Source organism: Siniperca chuatsi, linkage group LG14, assembly GCF_020085105.1.
Source record: "Siniperca chuatsi isolate FFG_IHB_CAS linkage group LG14, ASM2008510v1, whole genome shotgun sequence".
Taxonomy (NCBI): domain Eukaryota; kingdom Metazoa; phylum Chordata; class Actinopteri; order Centrarchiformes; family Sinipercidae; genus Siniperca; species Siniperca chuatsi.
The window spans coordinates 6,891,692-6,909,083 of NC_058055.1; the positions used below are offsets into that span (position 1 = coordinate 6,891,692).

Below are 17,392 nucleotides of genomic sequence, written 5' to 3' on the forward strand. Positions count from 1 at the left end.
TTCCTGAAATCTCACATGAAATCCCCACAGATTAATTTGAGGAATATCCTGTCTATCCGTGAATTCAGAGTAATACACTGACACGTTGACGTTGGCTGGGATCATGGCCTGAAGAATTCAGTAGCAAAGCCACATAATTCAGGATCCCTGTAATGTTTATCCAAGCAAGCGGACACTCTCGACAACGAAAAGAGACAGGATGCAGAGAGCACTATAGGAAACACACAAGTACATCCGCACTACACTGGAACTAGTTAATTAGCAGCAGTCTGTTTCTGTTAATATTTCTGTGGATTACTATTATTAGACATGGTTTAAATAAATGGGCAACACAAATTGCTAGACCACCTTAAACCATAAGAGTGCCCCTCACAGTAATAATAATAATAATAATAATAATAATAATAATAAACTTTATTTATACAACACTTTTCAAAACAAAGTTACAAAGTGCTTTACATGGTTGAACCAGGATTTGTTTTAAATGCAGGACTCCAATGAGGCAATGAAAAATAACACAAAAATAAAATGGAATAAAATACCAAACAATAAAATAAGATAAGACATGTTGTAAATATAAAACAGTGTGCTGGCATTAATAAAAAGCTTTTTGTAAAAGATACGTTCTGAGAAGTGATTTAGAAGATGTCAGTGATTCTGCAGCCTCGGATCCTCAGGCAGGGGCTCCAGAGCTGAGGGGTCCTGACTGCAAAAGCCAGCTCACCGTAGATGATGTGTCAGACTTTTTCTAGTGTACTTGCAGTTTGGTAGAGAGCTATAATTTAAATAACTAAGCTTTGCATAGGCCTATAAAAATATTGCACCAGATCAATGACTGTTAAGATATGTTATTATGTTCTACTGCAGTTCATTCACGCAAGCCATCAATGAAGAAACTGAACTGATATCTAATCTAGTCGTGGATGTTATCAGAGGATATGAACATATCGGACTATTAACTACGTCTGAACAAAATACAGATTGAGATATGGATTTTTTAAATATAATATCACTGACGCAGAATGTGCCCTGGTTGCATTTTGCACCTTGGGCAGACTGCTGTACTTTTACACTGCTGTACTCTGTACTTATTTTACTGACCAATCTGTGCAGGTCAGAACAAAGGCTGTTACTACTCCTCACATCTGAGCAGATCAGTGACTTCTTTCACCACTGGTGTGGTGCTAACACGGGCAGCGGGACTTCTGGCTTTGGGGAGTTGTGTCCCCCTTTATTCTCTCTTTCTCACCCTCTATATTTCTCGCTCCCCCTTGCTTACATATCAATAATGCATAAATAAATACCCTTTCAAAACTATTTACTGCTGACTGCCTTTTATTTTTTTGTCGACTAACAAATGTATTCATAACAAAATGTAAGAACCAGTTTAACAGCAGGTCAACTAAGAAAATAACCAGTGCTTAAAAAACAGTGAGATGTGATGAATGAAACATAGTCATGTTTAATTAGCTGAAGCAGAACCTAAAATAACGTGTATTCTGAATATCAGAAAGATGACAGCTGAAGAGCTCCTCTTTGATCCATAGTGCTTTCTCTTTGCAATCAGGACTTCTGGAGCTGATTTTATATTTGATTCACAACCAGTTAACCACATTGTAAATAAGGTAGAAACACCTAAATGCCACTTTGTTATGATCCTATGATAGTTCCAGTTTAATTAGTGCAATTTACAGTAACAAAAGCAACCAACAATATACGTCCATATCTGTTAATGTTAATCTCACGATCACAAGCTGCCTAGTAAAATGCAAATGCACGTGACAATAACTACGATTCTACAGACTGGAAAGGACAGAGAGGATTTTTAGACAACAAAGTGGTCTGATGGATTGACATATTTGCCAAAAGCTAAGCCGTCCTTGCCTCATTGTGGTCTGATGTGGCCATGACCTCTGCCGGCTTTTTTTCTCGGTCAAGGTTATGACTTATTTTGTAACCCACAGTTCCTCCAAGCATTGTGAGTGCTTTTTTTTTTAGCTCCATGGGTCTCTCTCGGAGAGGCTACCACACTTGATTTTTCCTTTTCTTAAAGGTCTATAAGTCAGTGAGGTTTGGTTAAAGGTAGACGTGTAGAGATGTGTTTTCACACTATCAACGTTTGGGAAGGAGTCAAAGCAATGTGGAAAAATGTCTAGCCGCAGAGTGAGAGGTGGAAGAACACAGCTTCCTGTGAAGCCTTGTGGAACGACAAGAGTGACCTGAACAGGTTGTGGATGTCTACTGAGAGTCAAGTCATTTGTTGCTCTGTGAAGTATGTTAGAACAAACCTGTGTCATTAGAGTTTTACAAAATCGTGCATGGATGCCTGAGAATGTACTTGGTGGTCTGGTCTCACCTGGATCAAATCAATCAAAGTTGGAAACACCCAGGATTTCACATTCAAAAATGGCAAGCCATGATGGTTACAACTGTATTATTAATGGGGGGTTTTTTCACTTGCAGCGAAGGACAACAATCATACCAGACTGTGGTAATAAGCTTGAAATAGACATTAAATTTTGGCCATAGGAATCTGTAATCCAAGGATAGGTATGTTGAACAAGACATCAGTGATATGGTGTGGGAACCAAAGGAATAGCTCCAAAAATAGATTAAAAGTACTTTGAAACATCCCAAATGAATTGGTGGGAAAATGACTTGGGACAGACTGCACACAGGAAATTATCACTGAACTCACCATTAACCTTACATTAATTTCAGGCAAATGGCAGCGCAATGGATTGTTTGGATGAGTTTGTCACTCTGTGAAGCACTTTATTACAAATCTGCCTTGTTTGTGCTTTAGATGCACAGTAAATTAGACTCTTTTGTGCCAGACAGTATAACTTTAAAAAATAAATTCCGACATTAAATTCAGTTGATTTGATTAGCTCAGTGTCTTGGGAATAGAGTGTGCCAACTCCAGTATGTCACTTGGTCAATGTGAAATATTTTGATTTAATGAAAAAGTATAGTGCCCTAGAATGAATCAGAACTAAGGAGAACCAGGGGGTAAAAAGAAAAGAAATACAGAGAACGTACTGTGCCTTTCATTTGGCAAGAGTCTGTGGAGTCACTCCCTCTGGGATTAAGAAAAAGCTGTTAAATAAAAAGTATACTAAAGTATCAACTTGTGGCATTCAGGGATGGGAAACATACCTAGGTAGGCAATAAGACAACGTCCCATGCATTGCAAACCAAAACTGAGGCATGTATGGGTCCATTCAGTGAGACTAGAGTGTTAAACTTCAGCACATCCAGGTCATTGTCAAAGATTGTCAAAAACTGACGATTGAAGACTTACTGTACGTAACACACATCTTTATTGCTACAATTTATTTAATTCAATTGAGTTCAACAGAACTTCACGTGTGCTGTCCTCACGTCAAAAGTTGTACAAAGAAAAAGGTGTAGTGAAAATGTTTTTATATGCCTAATTTTGTAAATAGTGCTTTTTAATGGAAAACCCCTATGTGATTTTTTTAAAGAGTGTTTTTTGGCCATTTTATTCCTTTATTAGCAAACTGACAGCAGGGTTAGGGTTAGTACAGAGATGATGGGAAATGAGGGGAGAGACAGATGGAGAATGACAGGCAACAAAGGTCCCAAACCAGGCACGCTGCAGTTCACAGTCAGTGCCTTAAACCCCTAGGCCACCAGTGCACCCTGAGCCTTTGTGATTTTACAGTACAACCTGCAACTGATACAAAACTGAGCCCGACATGGACACAAGACATCAGCCACTGCTTCATACATTGGAAGACATAAACACATTAGTATTACTATCACTATGTTTGTGAGGAGGTGGATAGTTTTAAATAAAGTATTGCGGTACACCTCCTGATTTTGCTGCAGTATATACTCTTCAAATCCTGGCCAACTTCATTGTGTGTCAGTTGCTTTGTAGTAATTTCATTAATTGCAAATTTGTTTGGGAATATACACCACCAAAGCACATTATCAACTCAAATGATAAGGGTACTCCATTATTACTTGTAGTTTCTACTTGTCGAAATGTGCATGGTGCATATTCCTGAATACATTTGTGTTAAATTAAGTTTCCAACAAACGTGGGGGGTCAAAGGGAGCCCAAAGTTAATTCTTTACCCAGCCCGCCCAGTAGGTTCATCCGTCCATGTGCTGAAAGGAAATATGGGGGTGTGGAGGCGCTATTGGACACTTTCATAAAATCAGTGAACTGATGCTTCTGCTCTCTACCGATGACTTTGATGTACGAGTGTCTGCCGCCATCTAGTGTCATTTATTCAGTGTTGTGAATGATGATTTAAAACCAGAGGATTTAGAATACATGAAAAGTTTATTAATTCTGCAATTATCATTTCTGTTTCTGTCTTTTCTTTTGACGACCTTGACATTTGCCAGCCAGGCCAGGACACATAGCATATATATTCACGATTGTTTCGGGCACGTTAATGATACCGTAAAACCATGTTCAGTTCACCTCTTAATCGAGAAATTTCCGACAGTAACCGAAGGCAGCTCTGCGGTCACGTGACTACAGGAAAAAAAATCATGTGACTGAATCAGCAACAAAAAGCGCTTAGTTACTTTCCGAGTGGGCACGAGTTGTTCAGGATGGTCATACCTGGAGGTCTCGGGGTGTTCCGCGTTTTGGGCCTGTTTGCCGTGTTTGACGCGGTGTGTCTGCTGGACGCTGGTATGCTCTTCCCCCGGGAGTCTTCCTCCAGAGAGGTGAAGGAGCTGAACGGACTGTGGGGCTTCAGGGCTGACAAGTCCCCAAACCGGAACCAGGGCTTCGAGAGGGCATGGTACAATAGTCGCCTGGCAGAGGTGAGCTGGACAGTAGCTAACAGCAGGTCTGACGAAATAAAGCAGGTCACTTGTTTGACAGCTTAAAAAGTTTTTAAAAGGGTTCCTCATCTAATCATAATCACTGGCAGTAAGCTGCAGTAGGGTACATTTTAGACTGATACTGTAAATCAGAACCTTGAATAATCATGCAGCCCATATATAAGTCAAAGACACGTAATATAAATCTACATAGCATACCATAGGAGGTGCAAAACCCCACAAAGTACAAGTCTGCAGAAACTTACAGCTGAGTATCACACTAACACACTGTAAGCCCATATACTCTATACTGTAGGAGTATTATAATGATACCTGGAGATAAAACTTACTACTATCAGCCTCTTAGTGGGTAGTACTGTGATACTGTAAAATTATAAAAACGTTTTAATTAAGATCATACTTACCAGTTTAACAGGCACACTCTCAAGTTCATATAGCTTTTTGAAACATAATTATAATATCATAGGACAGTGTTCCCAACCTTTATGGCTCGTGACCCCCTAAAATAAGGCAAAGTCTACTTTGTGACCCCTCGTCACAGTTTATGGCCTTAGTGTGGACTAGGATATGGGACAATTTTATCGCAGATCGGGATAAAAACACTCAAGATAAGTTCATCGTGGTGAATTTTCACAATCAGGATAATCGTGAATATCCTCACATGAGTGACTTGAAAAGCCCAATGCCAGTTGGACTTTATTTTTGTTAAAGGATAATTCCTGTATTTCTTCAGTTAAGGGTAAATTATATATACTGATGCAATTGTTGTCTGTACCATTTGACATCATAAAGTGAAAAATATAACCTGATTTTAAAAATACAGGAATTATCATGTAAGAAAGAACAGACTCACACAATGTTGCTATTTTTTAATTATTTATTTATCTTTATTTATGCAGGACGACCTTATGATTTGTGATTATCTTATTCAAGATTATTTGATTGTTTTTCACTAAAAAGATGTGTATCCTATCTGATGCAATAAAAAAAAAATTATCAACAGAATGTAAGGTGAAGTGAGTCTAACATGTTTTAGTGCGATTTTAAGAGTTTTAAGCATATTTTGATGAATATCGGGAGAATATCGTGAATCGCAATTATTTTAGCCAGGATAATCATGACATGAAATGTTCATATTGTCCCATGCTTAGTGTGGACATTCGTTGTGAGCAGTAGGGTAATTTTTCATTTTCTTCTCAGATTGTTAAATTTAGAAGGAAAACAGAAAAAAGTCAGAAAAAATATACATAATTGTGTTTCACAGAAATATATTTTTCTTTCTTATTAATTTTCTTATTAATCTTCTTGTGACCCCTCAGATATATCTTGTGGGGTCCTGACCCCCAGGTTAGGATCCAACCATTGCCATTGGAGCAAAATGAAGCTCAAGTAAAATAGTCATTATTAATTCCCTGTTATTATCATGGTGTTATTGCTAGTATTGATTATTAACTAAATAAAGTAAATTAGTAACTATAAACTCACTACTGAGTACAGCAGATCCACTGTTAGAAATAAAAATATTGTCTTTTCATTGAAGTTTCATTTTCCCTAGACTGGCCCAGTGATTGACATGCCAGTTCCTGCCAGCTACAATGACATCACCCAGGACCCCACACTGAGAGATTTCATTGGCTGGGTGTGGTATGAGCGAGAGGTGGTGGTGCCTGCCCGCTGGGTCGCTGATAAAGGAACAAGAGTGGTTCTGAGAGTGGGAAGTGCTCACTATCATTCAGTAGTGGTGAGTATCACATGTACAAAAACAAGTAATCTGCATCACTTTTTGCAGTTTTGATTTATATGACACTCACCACTTTAATCCCACATCTTGTAATGATGTGATCAAGCTAATATGGAATCATTGTCTTTACTTCCTGCAGTGGGTGAACGGGGTGAAAGTGACAGAGCATGAAGGTGGCCATCTTCCTTTTGAGGCTGAGATAGGCAGTTTAATCCGCAAGGACCCAACTATACCGTGCAGGATCACCATCGCTGTCAACAACACTCTGACTCTGGAGACTCTTCCTCCAGGAATCATCCAGCACATGGACGACCACACCAAGTAACCTTATTCTCTTTATTTTTAATTAAAACACTGTTGATACGGAAGCTTAAATTCATTTGTGTGCTCCCGTCGCTGAAGCGAACTAAATTTGATTTGCTTCGATTCACATGTTTAAAATCATTTATAGTTATAAGTAATTCGAAGTAATTCAAACAAATCACTACACTTTAAAACATCTTTTCAGTTTTTTGATATCTTTTACAGTTTTTGAGAAATTGCAGTTAATATTTTCTGTTTTTTCAGACATTTAGATTTTAACATTGGTGTGCATTGTGCTGGGTTAGAATGGTTACCACAAAGAACCAGTCATTCCTAAACTGACCCTTAACTGCTTTCATCACTTAACCTATCTGTGGACACTGATCAACTGATGTATCAAATGTTTTCACACCTTGCACATCATGTGACCCTTCAACTGCTTTCATCAGTTTTACTTTAACTTCAACTGTGATGATTTGTAAGAAAATGCAGCTGCTTTTGAGCACTTATACTTCAACTGTCAGTTCAGTTGTATTCACGCTTACACATACACTGTTTTTAGTGCTTACAATGCAGGTGACACTCCGCAATGACATTTCAGCTCCTTTCACCACTTACCTCTTAACTTAAGTGATGTTTCATCTCATTTCGGTCACGTCGACTCCTTTGTCTACTTGCACTTCAACTCCTTTCTTTACTTATGTCTCAACTGACATTTCAACTCCTTTTTAGGTGCTTTAACTTCATCTCTTGCTGCCATACAAATGCATTTGGAAAGCTCCATTTGCTATTTCCAGTGTTTTTGAACAGATTTTCTTTTCTTTTATTCAGAGAGTCTAGCCCTTTCTAGTTTGCTGTAGTATTTGGGCGAGATTAAATGTGTACAGTTGCCTTTCAGTGAGTATTCAGATAATGAGGAAATGTAATTGCTCAACAGGTACCCTGATGGTTTTTTTGTGCAAAACATCTACTTCGATTTCTTCAACTATGCTGGCATACATCGCCCTGTATTGCTGTATACTACTCCTAAGGCTTATGTGGATGACATCACTGTGGTGACTGACTTCTTGGATAGCACTGGTAAATGCTTACAATGAAACCACTAATTTACTCAATTTCAAATCAGTAGCACCAAAGCATTTGTAACAGAGTGAACTGGTAGTTTACAAAAATCACATATAGCTTTATTGATTTAATGAAGAGACGTTATCTGATTCTGGGTCATGTCTTTTTATGTGACATTGTTCAGAGTGTTGTTTCCCCTGTGTTTCAGGTCTAGTCAAATACAAGGTATCAGTCCAAGGTGCTGCCACAGCCACCCTGAAGGTCACTTTGATAGATAAAGATGGCCACTGTGTGGCCTCCTCTAGCGAGCCATCTGGAGTGCTCAAAGTAATAGATGTCAAGCTGTGGTGGCCGTATTTGATGCATGAGAATCCAGGTTATCTGTACTCTATGGAGGTAAGACAACATGTTTACATACATGTCAAGGTAATTTTTTTGCATAAAGTTTCAGATGCAGGTCACATGAGCATTGCCACTAGATATGTGAGAGTAATATGGCAGTTGCCTTAAGAAAGAATCATCTTTTATTAATTATAGTTGGTCTTTATGAAGATCACAAGACTACATCACAAGACTACAGCCGTAATTTTACATTATGACTTATGCTTGGACACAAGTTGTTCAAGCATAAGTCAAAATGTAAAATTACCCAATTCTACCACCATATTTTTGTGTGTATGTTTATTAATAGTGCAAGACAAGTGATTAACAGGAAGACAAATATGAGACATGATTAATAATAACAGGAGGTACCTTTTAATAAAAATTTGATAAAGAGATGAGATACATTTAGATTTTCTTATTGTAATACGCACACAAGTAAGTGTGTGTTTGGGAGTTGTGTGCGTGTGTAAGGATATAGGGGGAAGAGAGAGAAAGAGGGGTGAAATTAAGATGGGATAACCGTCAGCTTCGGGGAGATGTTAATACCCAAATATTTGATATTACCAAAGGTGAAGGGATAGTGTGTGGGTTGTAGGACTCCACAAGTCTTCTGAGACAGAAAGTGGTTGATGTGGTCCAGTTTATGGTGTAGTCTGAGAGTTGTGAGGTTGTTTATGGAATTGATTACGTCCTGTTGGGAGTTTTGTAGATCTTAAGGGTAAAGCAAGATATTGTCTGCATATAAATAAATGTTGTGCTCTACTCCAGAGTGAATTCTTTTTGTTTTATAGTTTTGTCAGAGAGAGCGCTGTTGGTCATAGCTAAACTGCGTCTTGCATGTGAAATTAAAAAAAACTATTTCTATGCACCGTTTTTGCACCCTTGCTAGAAAATTTAATGATTACTCTAAAATTAAAATATGAGAAAAAATCTAAATGGGTTGAAAAAAATGTTTTATTTGCTGGCTGAATTTAACATTAAGTTTATGGCTTTAATTTCCCTTCACTTTTCTTCACGTGACATTTTTTTTGCACCACTTTGAGGTGTGTGTTGTGTTATCTTGTGTAAGAATGGACTCCCCATCTAGCTGTAGTTGTTTGATATTCAGCACAACCTCTTCTATTCACAATGTCTGCTGAAAGAGATGACAGAGAGAAAAAATGTTTCTGAAATCTGCACTGTAACATCTAGGTTCGCTTAATGTCGGCTGATGAGAGCTCAACATATGAGGATGTGTATACTCTACCAGTTGGCATCCGCACTGTCGAGGTTACCAGCACCCAGTTCCTCATCAACAACAAGCCCTTCTATTTCCACGGAGTCAATAAACATGAGGATGCTGATGTGAGTACCACTAGAGGGAAGCAAAACCTTTACCAAAAGACTCATTTAGATTTGAAGCAACATATCTGTTGTAACATTTGCAGAGCTTTCCCCTAGCTCAGTCTGATGGATATTTAATTTCTGATAACAGACAGGAAATTTGGTAGAAAAAGTGGATACAGTTCAATAATCCAATCCTCCCCTCCTCTGTTTACCTTGTGTTGTAGATTCGAGGTAAAGGCTTTGACTGGCCCTTGATTATCAAGGACTTTAACTTATTGAAGTGGTTGGGGGCCAACTCGTTCCGCACCAGCCACTACCCCTATGCTGAGGAGATCCTGCAGATGTGTGACCGCCATGGCATCGTGGTGATAGATGAGTGCCCGGGGGTGGGCATCAAAGACATGTAAGCGTCACTGCTCATATCTCTGTGACCTTTGGGTGTGTTTGAGGGTTCAAAGTGGTCAACAGCGTGAACATCTCACTGTTAGTCACAGTGTATGAAGACAGAGGACAGACTTACGTGTGGTGTCCATCACCACTACTGAAAACCCTCTAACCTGGTTGTTAAATTAGAGCAACAAAATATATATGCAAGAAACTTGTCCCTGTCTAACACTGTTCAAGATCCTGGCTGAGTTGCAGACTGGACAAACCCTCTTCCAGTGAATATGAAAGTCTGCAAACAGTCTGCAAAAGAAGTGCCAAAATTGAACTTTTATTTGGAAAATAACTAGGAAAATACATGAGAATGAAAGATGCATATTCTCAACAGCGTATTGAAAATAAAGTATTTCCTAGTAACTGGGGGCTGGAGTTGAGTTAAAAAGATAACTAATCACATTACAAAACAATTTCCATCTAAATTTAATGGAAGTTAATCCAGTTAAATTAATTCAATGGAACTTGTAGTGAAGGGGAAAGAGCAAAAAGAAGAATCAGATGATTTACAACTTTAAGCCAAATTTCATTAAGTTTCACACACAGTTTACTTCAGTTTGATCTGATCAAAAACAGGACAGCATTGCAGGAGGAAACATACAGAAAGATCTCTCACCTTCCAGCATTCTTGTATCTCTCACTGTATGTTTATGGTGACAGCATTTTTAGCCATGCTAGCGGTGTGGCTCTGTGGATGGCAATGTTGGCCTTGAAAGGACAGGTTCACATTTTTCAAGTCTTTCTCAATACAATACTCACAATACTCCATTTGGTCCATAAAAAGACTGTAACTTTGGATGATACCTATTCACTGTAAATATGGGGCATGTGAGTTTGTTTTAAGACAGACTTGTGAACCTATCCTTTAAGGATCAGTATCAGGAATTCAAAGACATGTGAATACATACAAAACATTCTCTTTGTGGATTAGGTTCATGAAAGACAACTTGTTCTTTTAATCTGTTACTGACAAACAACAGTTTTCAGGTGAGCCCTCACTGATCTTGCATACAGTTGTTGATGGAGTGTTAGCTTTGTCTTGTTGGCTGGTTTGAAAACCTGAAATGTGTCTTTTGTGCCTTGCCAATGTAGTCGCAGTTTTGGAAACGCCTCCCTGACCCATCACCTGGTTGTCATGGATGAGCTTGTACGTCGGGACAAGAACCACCCCTCTGTGGTCATGTGGTCAGTAGCCAATGAGCCGGCTGCAGAGATGCCCCCTGCTGAATTCTATTTCAAGTGAGTACAGGTCATTATTTTTAGATGTGAAGCACTGAATGGATCCACTCATCAAATATTCATTTATACACAAACGGACTGTTGACTTATTTGCCCTGTGTGGATGCAAGATCATTCACTTGTTTTGTTTTTTTTCTACTTATCTGTGCCTTGAAGTTCTTTTTTTTTTTTTTGCATTTTTAACTTTATTTGATATAGACAAGAACTGGGCTACCCGGATGCCCCTGAAAGCCCCAAACTTGTGTTTAAAAAACAAAAAGTAAAGCTTTAAACTGTCTGTATGTGTATCTGTAGGAGATATACTGGTTTGTTTGTCAGCCACAGCCTATCCCTTTACTCTGATATGTGGAATGCAGTCAGATCATGAAGCTGTCCTGAACACTAACAGCTAGAGCTCAGTAATAGCCTGAGGCTTCAGGATGACAAACAGGGCAGACAAATTCTCGACCTGCCCATCAAGTAAAGTATATGACATTGTAATAATAACAAACTTGCAATTTAATCACCTGCTTTTTGTTTTTCTTACAGGACATTGATAAAACATACCAAAGCTCTGGATCCTACCCGGCCCGTCACTTATATCACAGACAGTAACTATGCCAGGGACAAAGGGGTGAGTTTTTACAGTTCTCACTTCAATATCAACAATATGCCAAAGTGAAAACCAGTGTTGTCAATATCTGAAATTATTATTTTTTTACAATGGGAGCGTTCTTAACACCCACTGAAAATCTTGTTTTTGCTAACTTCTCACCTTGCTGCAGTGACGTAGATGTGTATTCCAGGGTGTGTCAGTACACAGTGACATCACTCTTGGGTGTGGTTACAAGTGCAAAACACCTCTGGCCACACCCAATCGCACCTATCACTGATGGTGGCTGTGGTCAGAGGTGAAACAGACTTGAAACTTCCAACCAAGAGAGAGCAGCAGAACACTGCTTTTCAGTCTGCTGTTAAGTTACTCCTTAAAGTTCATTTAACTAAACTTAAAAAAAAAAAAAGGTTAGCTACCTACTAGCAGAACATGTGAGATACTAACAACTCATATTTTAAGGTCAGATACTGAAACTTTTCACATTTGTTTAGCTCATAAATGAGCAAATATCAAATGCAACATATGCTTTATAGCACCAATTTTGCTCCGGCTGACTTGGCCTGAATTGGGCATCAGGGGAAACAACAAAAACATTTTAAAGCCCTTGAAAAATTGGTTTAGAATTTTAAGTATTTTTCTGTAACTGATGATATAATTTGACACATTCTTAAATGTTGTAAAAACAAATGTTGTAAAAGTTGAGTGAGGATTGCCCGTGTGGAAAAACATTTGCAGAAAGGAAGGGCAAAATATACCTTTTGTGCCTCTCAGTGCTGCAAGTCAGATCATGACACTTGACTCTTGTATATTAAAATAATGGCCTTTTAATGGATCCGATAAAGTGCCTGATGAAAAATAAGGGAGTAAAAGTCAAATCCTCAAGGTATCCTGCTGAGCTTCAGAGGTTCATCTGTTCGAATTCTGAAACTCTTGTTGACCCGATGTCAAACTAAGTTGTTGACATGCCTAAGAATTGTTCACATTCCTGTGCTGTGAGGAATATCTTTTAGGGTGCAGTTAGTAGCTCCAAGGTACTGATTAGTTTGCGGTAACTGACAGCACTAATTTGTAAAGGCCTCTGCCTGGATGAAGAGCCTCTGAATTAAATTTTCAATACCGCCACCCCATATATCCTAATATTGGAAAAGATAGTAAAAGTGACAAACATTCACTTTAGTGTTATGGGAATAATGGTTCATATTTTGCCTCATAACAGATAATTGCCATTACAAGAAAATTCCTTGCTTGATTATGAATGAATAATTGAATCTACAAAAAGGGATTATTATCACTGCCTTTATTTGTAATTTATGTTTGTAAAAAAAAAAGATAAAACTGTGTTTAACAGAAGGAAAGTTACGGGCGTGTTGAAGAGTATCTCTTGAAGTCATATTTTGTCTATTATCTTGTCCCTAGGCTCCCTATGTGGATGTAATCTGTGTAAACAGTTACTTCTCCTGGTACCATGATCCAGGCCACACGGAGGTCATCCCCATCCAGCTCAACACTCAGTTTGAGAACTGGTATGGAAAGTACAAGAAACCCATCATCCAGAGCGAATATGGAGCAGATGTGGTGCCAGGGCTTCACAGTGTGAGGATTCACACACATACACTTCCAAATACCCGACTGTAGTGCACCAGCAATTATATTTATTTTTAAAAAATTAGTTGCATCCTAAGGCTGCGATGAATTTCAGATTTTGCTAAACCTCAGCCTCCCCACATCTGTCTTAGATATTTTGATTGCAACACATTTTCCTAGAGACATTAATGTTAATGCTGGGGGCTGGGGTCTTTTCACTCTCCAGGATCCACCCATGATGTTTACTGAGGAGTACCAGAAGGTAGTCCTGCAGAGCTACCACAATGTGTTCGACCAGAAGAGGAAGCAGTATGTCATTGGTGAACTCATCTGGAACTTTGCTGACTTCATGACTGCACAAGGTACTGCAGCTGCAGGTCACAACAACCTGTAGAACTGCCCAGTTTATACACTGCTCCTGTTAGTATGCTGAGTGAATTCTGCTATTTATTTCCTTCCGTGACGACAGTATATCAAGGGTTCTGTTATTGCTATAGGCCGTTTTTTAGGTTGCGGCGCGCTAGGCAGTCGCCTAGGGCGCCACCAGCTGGAGGAGCGCCAGAGAAGATGACAAAATGTTTTGTAATTAACTTCAGACGGTCATTCTACTTCTAAAAGTTTGGGACACTGACATCCAATGCGCACATTACATTGTTTTAAAAAAAAAAAAAAAAAAACACTGCTCACACTGAACTGATGGCACTCAACACCCGATGCTGAGAGGAGACTACAGGCAGACTCTGTAGAGGGACACTCTGTTGGGGCTGATGCTCGCTGTCATATAACCTGCTGGCTGCCGCTTATTTTGCTCACACCGCTGTGTAGGAATCATGCGGCCTATAAATACATGTTCCATGCAAACATCATAATATGATCCACACCTCCGCAGGAAACACTCATAATAGGTTATGTGCTCAGGTGCACCGTCGAGTCATGTAGTAGTCAGTAAGACAGTAGGTTTAACTAAAGAAAGCCTATAGTGATAAACAGTCATCAACACTCTGAAATTAAAGTAAGGATGTCCCAAGTATAGCTGCAACAATTAGTGAGATCGACAGAAAATTAATCCGCATCTGTTTTGATTGTCGATTAATCACTTTTTTAAGAAAAAATGCCAAACTTCACTGGTTCCAGATTCTCAAATGTGAATATTTTCTGGTTTCCTTAGTCTTTTATGATAGTAAACTAACTATCTTTGGGATTTGGACTGTTGGTCGGAAAAAACAAGGCATTGGAAGATGTCACCTTGGGCTTTGGGAATTTTTGATGGGCATTTTACCATTTTTCATCAATACTGAAAATAATTGTTAGTTGCAGCCCTAGTCCTGAGCCAGTCCACAGGATCTAGATCAGGACCAATCCACTTGTGGCAATTTGTGATTAGGTATGGGCTATAAATCCAGGCGTTTGCTCCTGGAATGACAGCTGTCGAACGGCCACTGTGCACCATTACACCCCTGACCACACAGCTTGATGCACAGTTTGATGTGGTGGAGTCAAAGACACTCCTGCACAGATGATCAGTAACCTGATAATGTTAGAATCATACAGGGATATTAATAACTAGGTTATGTTCCATAACATTTCCCGAACATGACTAAACCAGGATAAGTCATAACAGGGACATTTGTGCATATACAGTAAAATTACTAATTGACAGATGATGTTAGCAACATGACACGGACCAAAAGTTGAGTGAAGTTGAATAAAGTTCCATTTAAAATAATACAAATAAAATATTATTTATTATAATGAAAAGATCAATCCCCCAGAGGCACCAGTGGACGTCTCTCCAAGGGCAGCAAAATGTCCAGAAATGGCCCTGGCTGTAGAAATGATGAATCTACATTTCAGACGGCGCTGGTGCTTGGCATTACTTTTCCTTTGTTTAAGCCTATAGGAGGCGTGGCTGTGGCACTCAGGAGGTGTGTGTGTGAAAGCCAGCACTGATTTCTTGCCAACTTTCTAGGCCCCCTTGTCCCCTGGACTGACAAATCAGAACACCCTGATGACAGAGCTATTTTTGCCCACTTCTAACTACTTATACCTGTAGCTATAGACTTAGCTTTCTTGCTTTTGGCATTTAGGAAGCAGTTTACTCCAAAAAAAAAAAAAAAAACTCTTCACACCTTAATCAGTCTGCATATTGACCTGACAAAGGGCTCCTCTGTTTTGGCGCCCTGTGCATGACGAGGTTCTTGTTGATCCCTCTTGTGTCTGCAGGGATCACCCGTGTGGTGGGGAACAAGAAGGGCATTTTCAGCAGGCAAAGGCAGCCTAAATCAGCAGCATTCATCCTGAAGGAGAGGTACTGGAGACTGGCCAATGAAACTGGCAGACTACCTCCTTGGACCAAGTATCCCTGCTCATTCTGACACCTGCCACATGGGGCACCCAGTCCAGGACAGGTTCGATCCTGTGTAAACACTGTTTTATGGAAAAATGCTGGTAAAATTCTGTTTCTTGAGGCAGTTTTCTGAAGCACATATAGAACACTTCCTTTGAAACCTTTTCTGTGAGTGTATATATAAGGTCAAATTACTATGAAACACAATAGTAATTATTAGCTATGCCATTCCTGTGGTCTGCAGTGTGAACTAAATCACAGACACTATAATCTGGGATTTTCCAGCAATCTGGAACATTATCAGAACATAAAAGCAATTTTCAATGCTGATTTTAAAAATGAGCCTCTCGTGCCTCAACAATGATGCAATTCACATTTTATAATAATAATAATTATAACTGTTATATGGTGTCCTTTGGATACACCTGAGTGAAGGTGTAATAATTTCTTTAGCTATTACAGGATATTCTGATACAGATATGTGAGGTGATGCTTTCCATTGCTGTCATAAAAAGGTCATAAAAAGGTGTGTTGATATAACAACTGCGTTGGAAGCATCTGTCATTTCTTTGCATTGTGCAACCAATCTGACTGTATTTTAGTATTTTTCAAGGATAAAAAGTACTTGTTAATGTGAATTACAATGCTGAATTTAATCTTAAGTGTTTTATTTTTATATATGAAAATCAAGAGGGGAAAAAACACATTTGCTATGAATCAAGGTATTAAAGACAAAACATGTACTCTATATGCAATTTGTATTTTTTGTCAAACCATTCCTAACTTTGCCTTATGTAGTTTTGTAGAGCACATTGAAATGTATTTTGCAGTCTTAGTGCTGATTCCCTAAGTCACTGTGGCTGTGCATGTTTTCAGAAACTCAACATACACCTAAAGGGTTAAGTAATGTGTTGAATGTTGATGGTGGCCCGACTTCAATCAGACATTTCACTATCAGTGACTCTGCTTGTACCCTCATCACACGATTGACCTTTGTTTTACAGCTGGACAAATACTGAATAGAGAATCAGCGAGTATCAGCCGGATATGACTGATCCACATTCAACCCTTACGGTTTAGACACATGGTTCGCTCAGCAACTGGAAAGATACTCTATATGTTCACATACTGATTTTTAAATATTCTGTGTCAGATAAGGTTGGCGTTCGATAGCATTTTATTGCATCTGCATCCAGTATTGATTTCAATTAAATCTATATGGTTTATGTTTCAGAAAGTGAAGGGGGAAAAAGAACTTCAACATAAATAATGATATTCAGAGAACTAAAACCCAACCATTGCCAGATTTAGGGAAATTACTTTTGCTAAATTACTACCTAATTGACTTGTTAGAATGAGCTTGAAGGGGCATTCCACCATGGCCAGTATAAACAGGAGGGATGATTACAGCAAGCAAAACCTGTTTCAATGTTCATATGGGCACCTGACTATTGTTTTAAGACAGACTTGAAAAGTTGTGAACATGTTAATGTCATAGTAACAAAATCATATTAAATTAAGCAGTGATCCCCTTTTA

The 17,392-nt window shown here is 38.8% G+C and overlaps 1 protein-coding gene across 1 annotated transcript; it reads left to right on the forward strand.

Annotated features, from left to right (window-relative positions):
• Positions 1-4,523: 4,523 nt before the first annotated feature.
• On the forward strand, positions 4,524-16,603 carry gusb (glucuronidase, beta). Its single transcript, XM_044222888.1, has 12 exons — positions 4,524-4,812; positions 6,389-6,574; positions 6,714-6,895; positions 7,815-7,957; positions 8,151-8,338; positions 9,518-9,670; positions 9,877-10,055; positions 11,183-11,329; positions 11,858-11,942; positions 13,341-13,517; positions 13,735-13,870; positions 15,732-16,603. The coding sequence occupies exons 1-12, from the start codon at positions 4,597-4,599 to the stop codon at positions 15,881-15,883; spliced, it is 1,944 nt and encodes a 647-aa protein (XP_044078823.1). The 5' UTR covers positions 4,524-4,596; the 3' UTR covers positions 15,884-16,603.
• Positions 16,604-17,392: the final 789 nt, after the last annotated feature.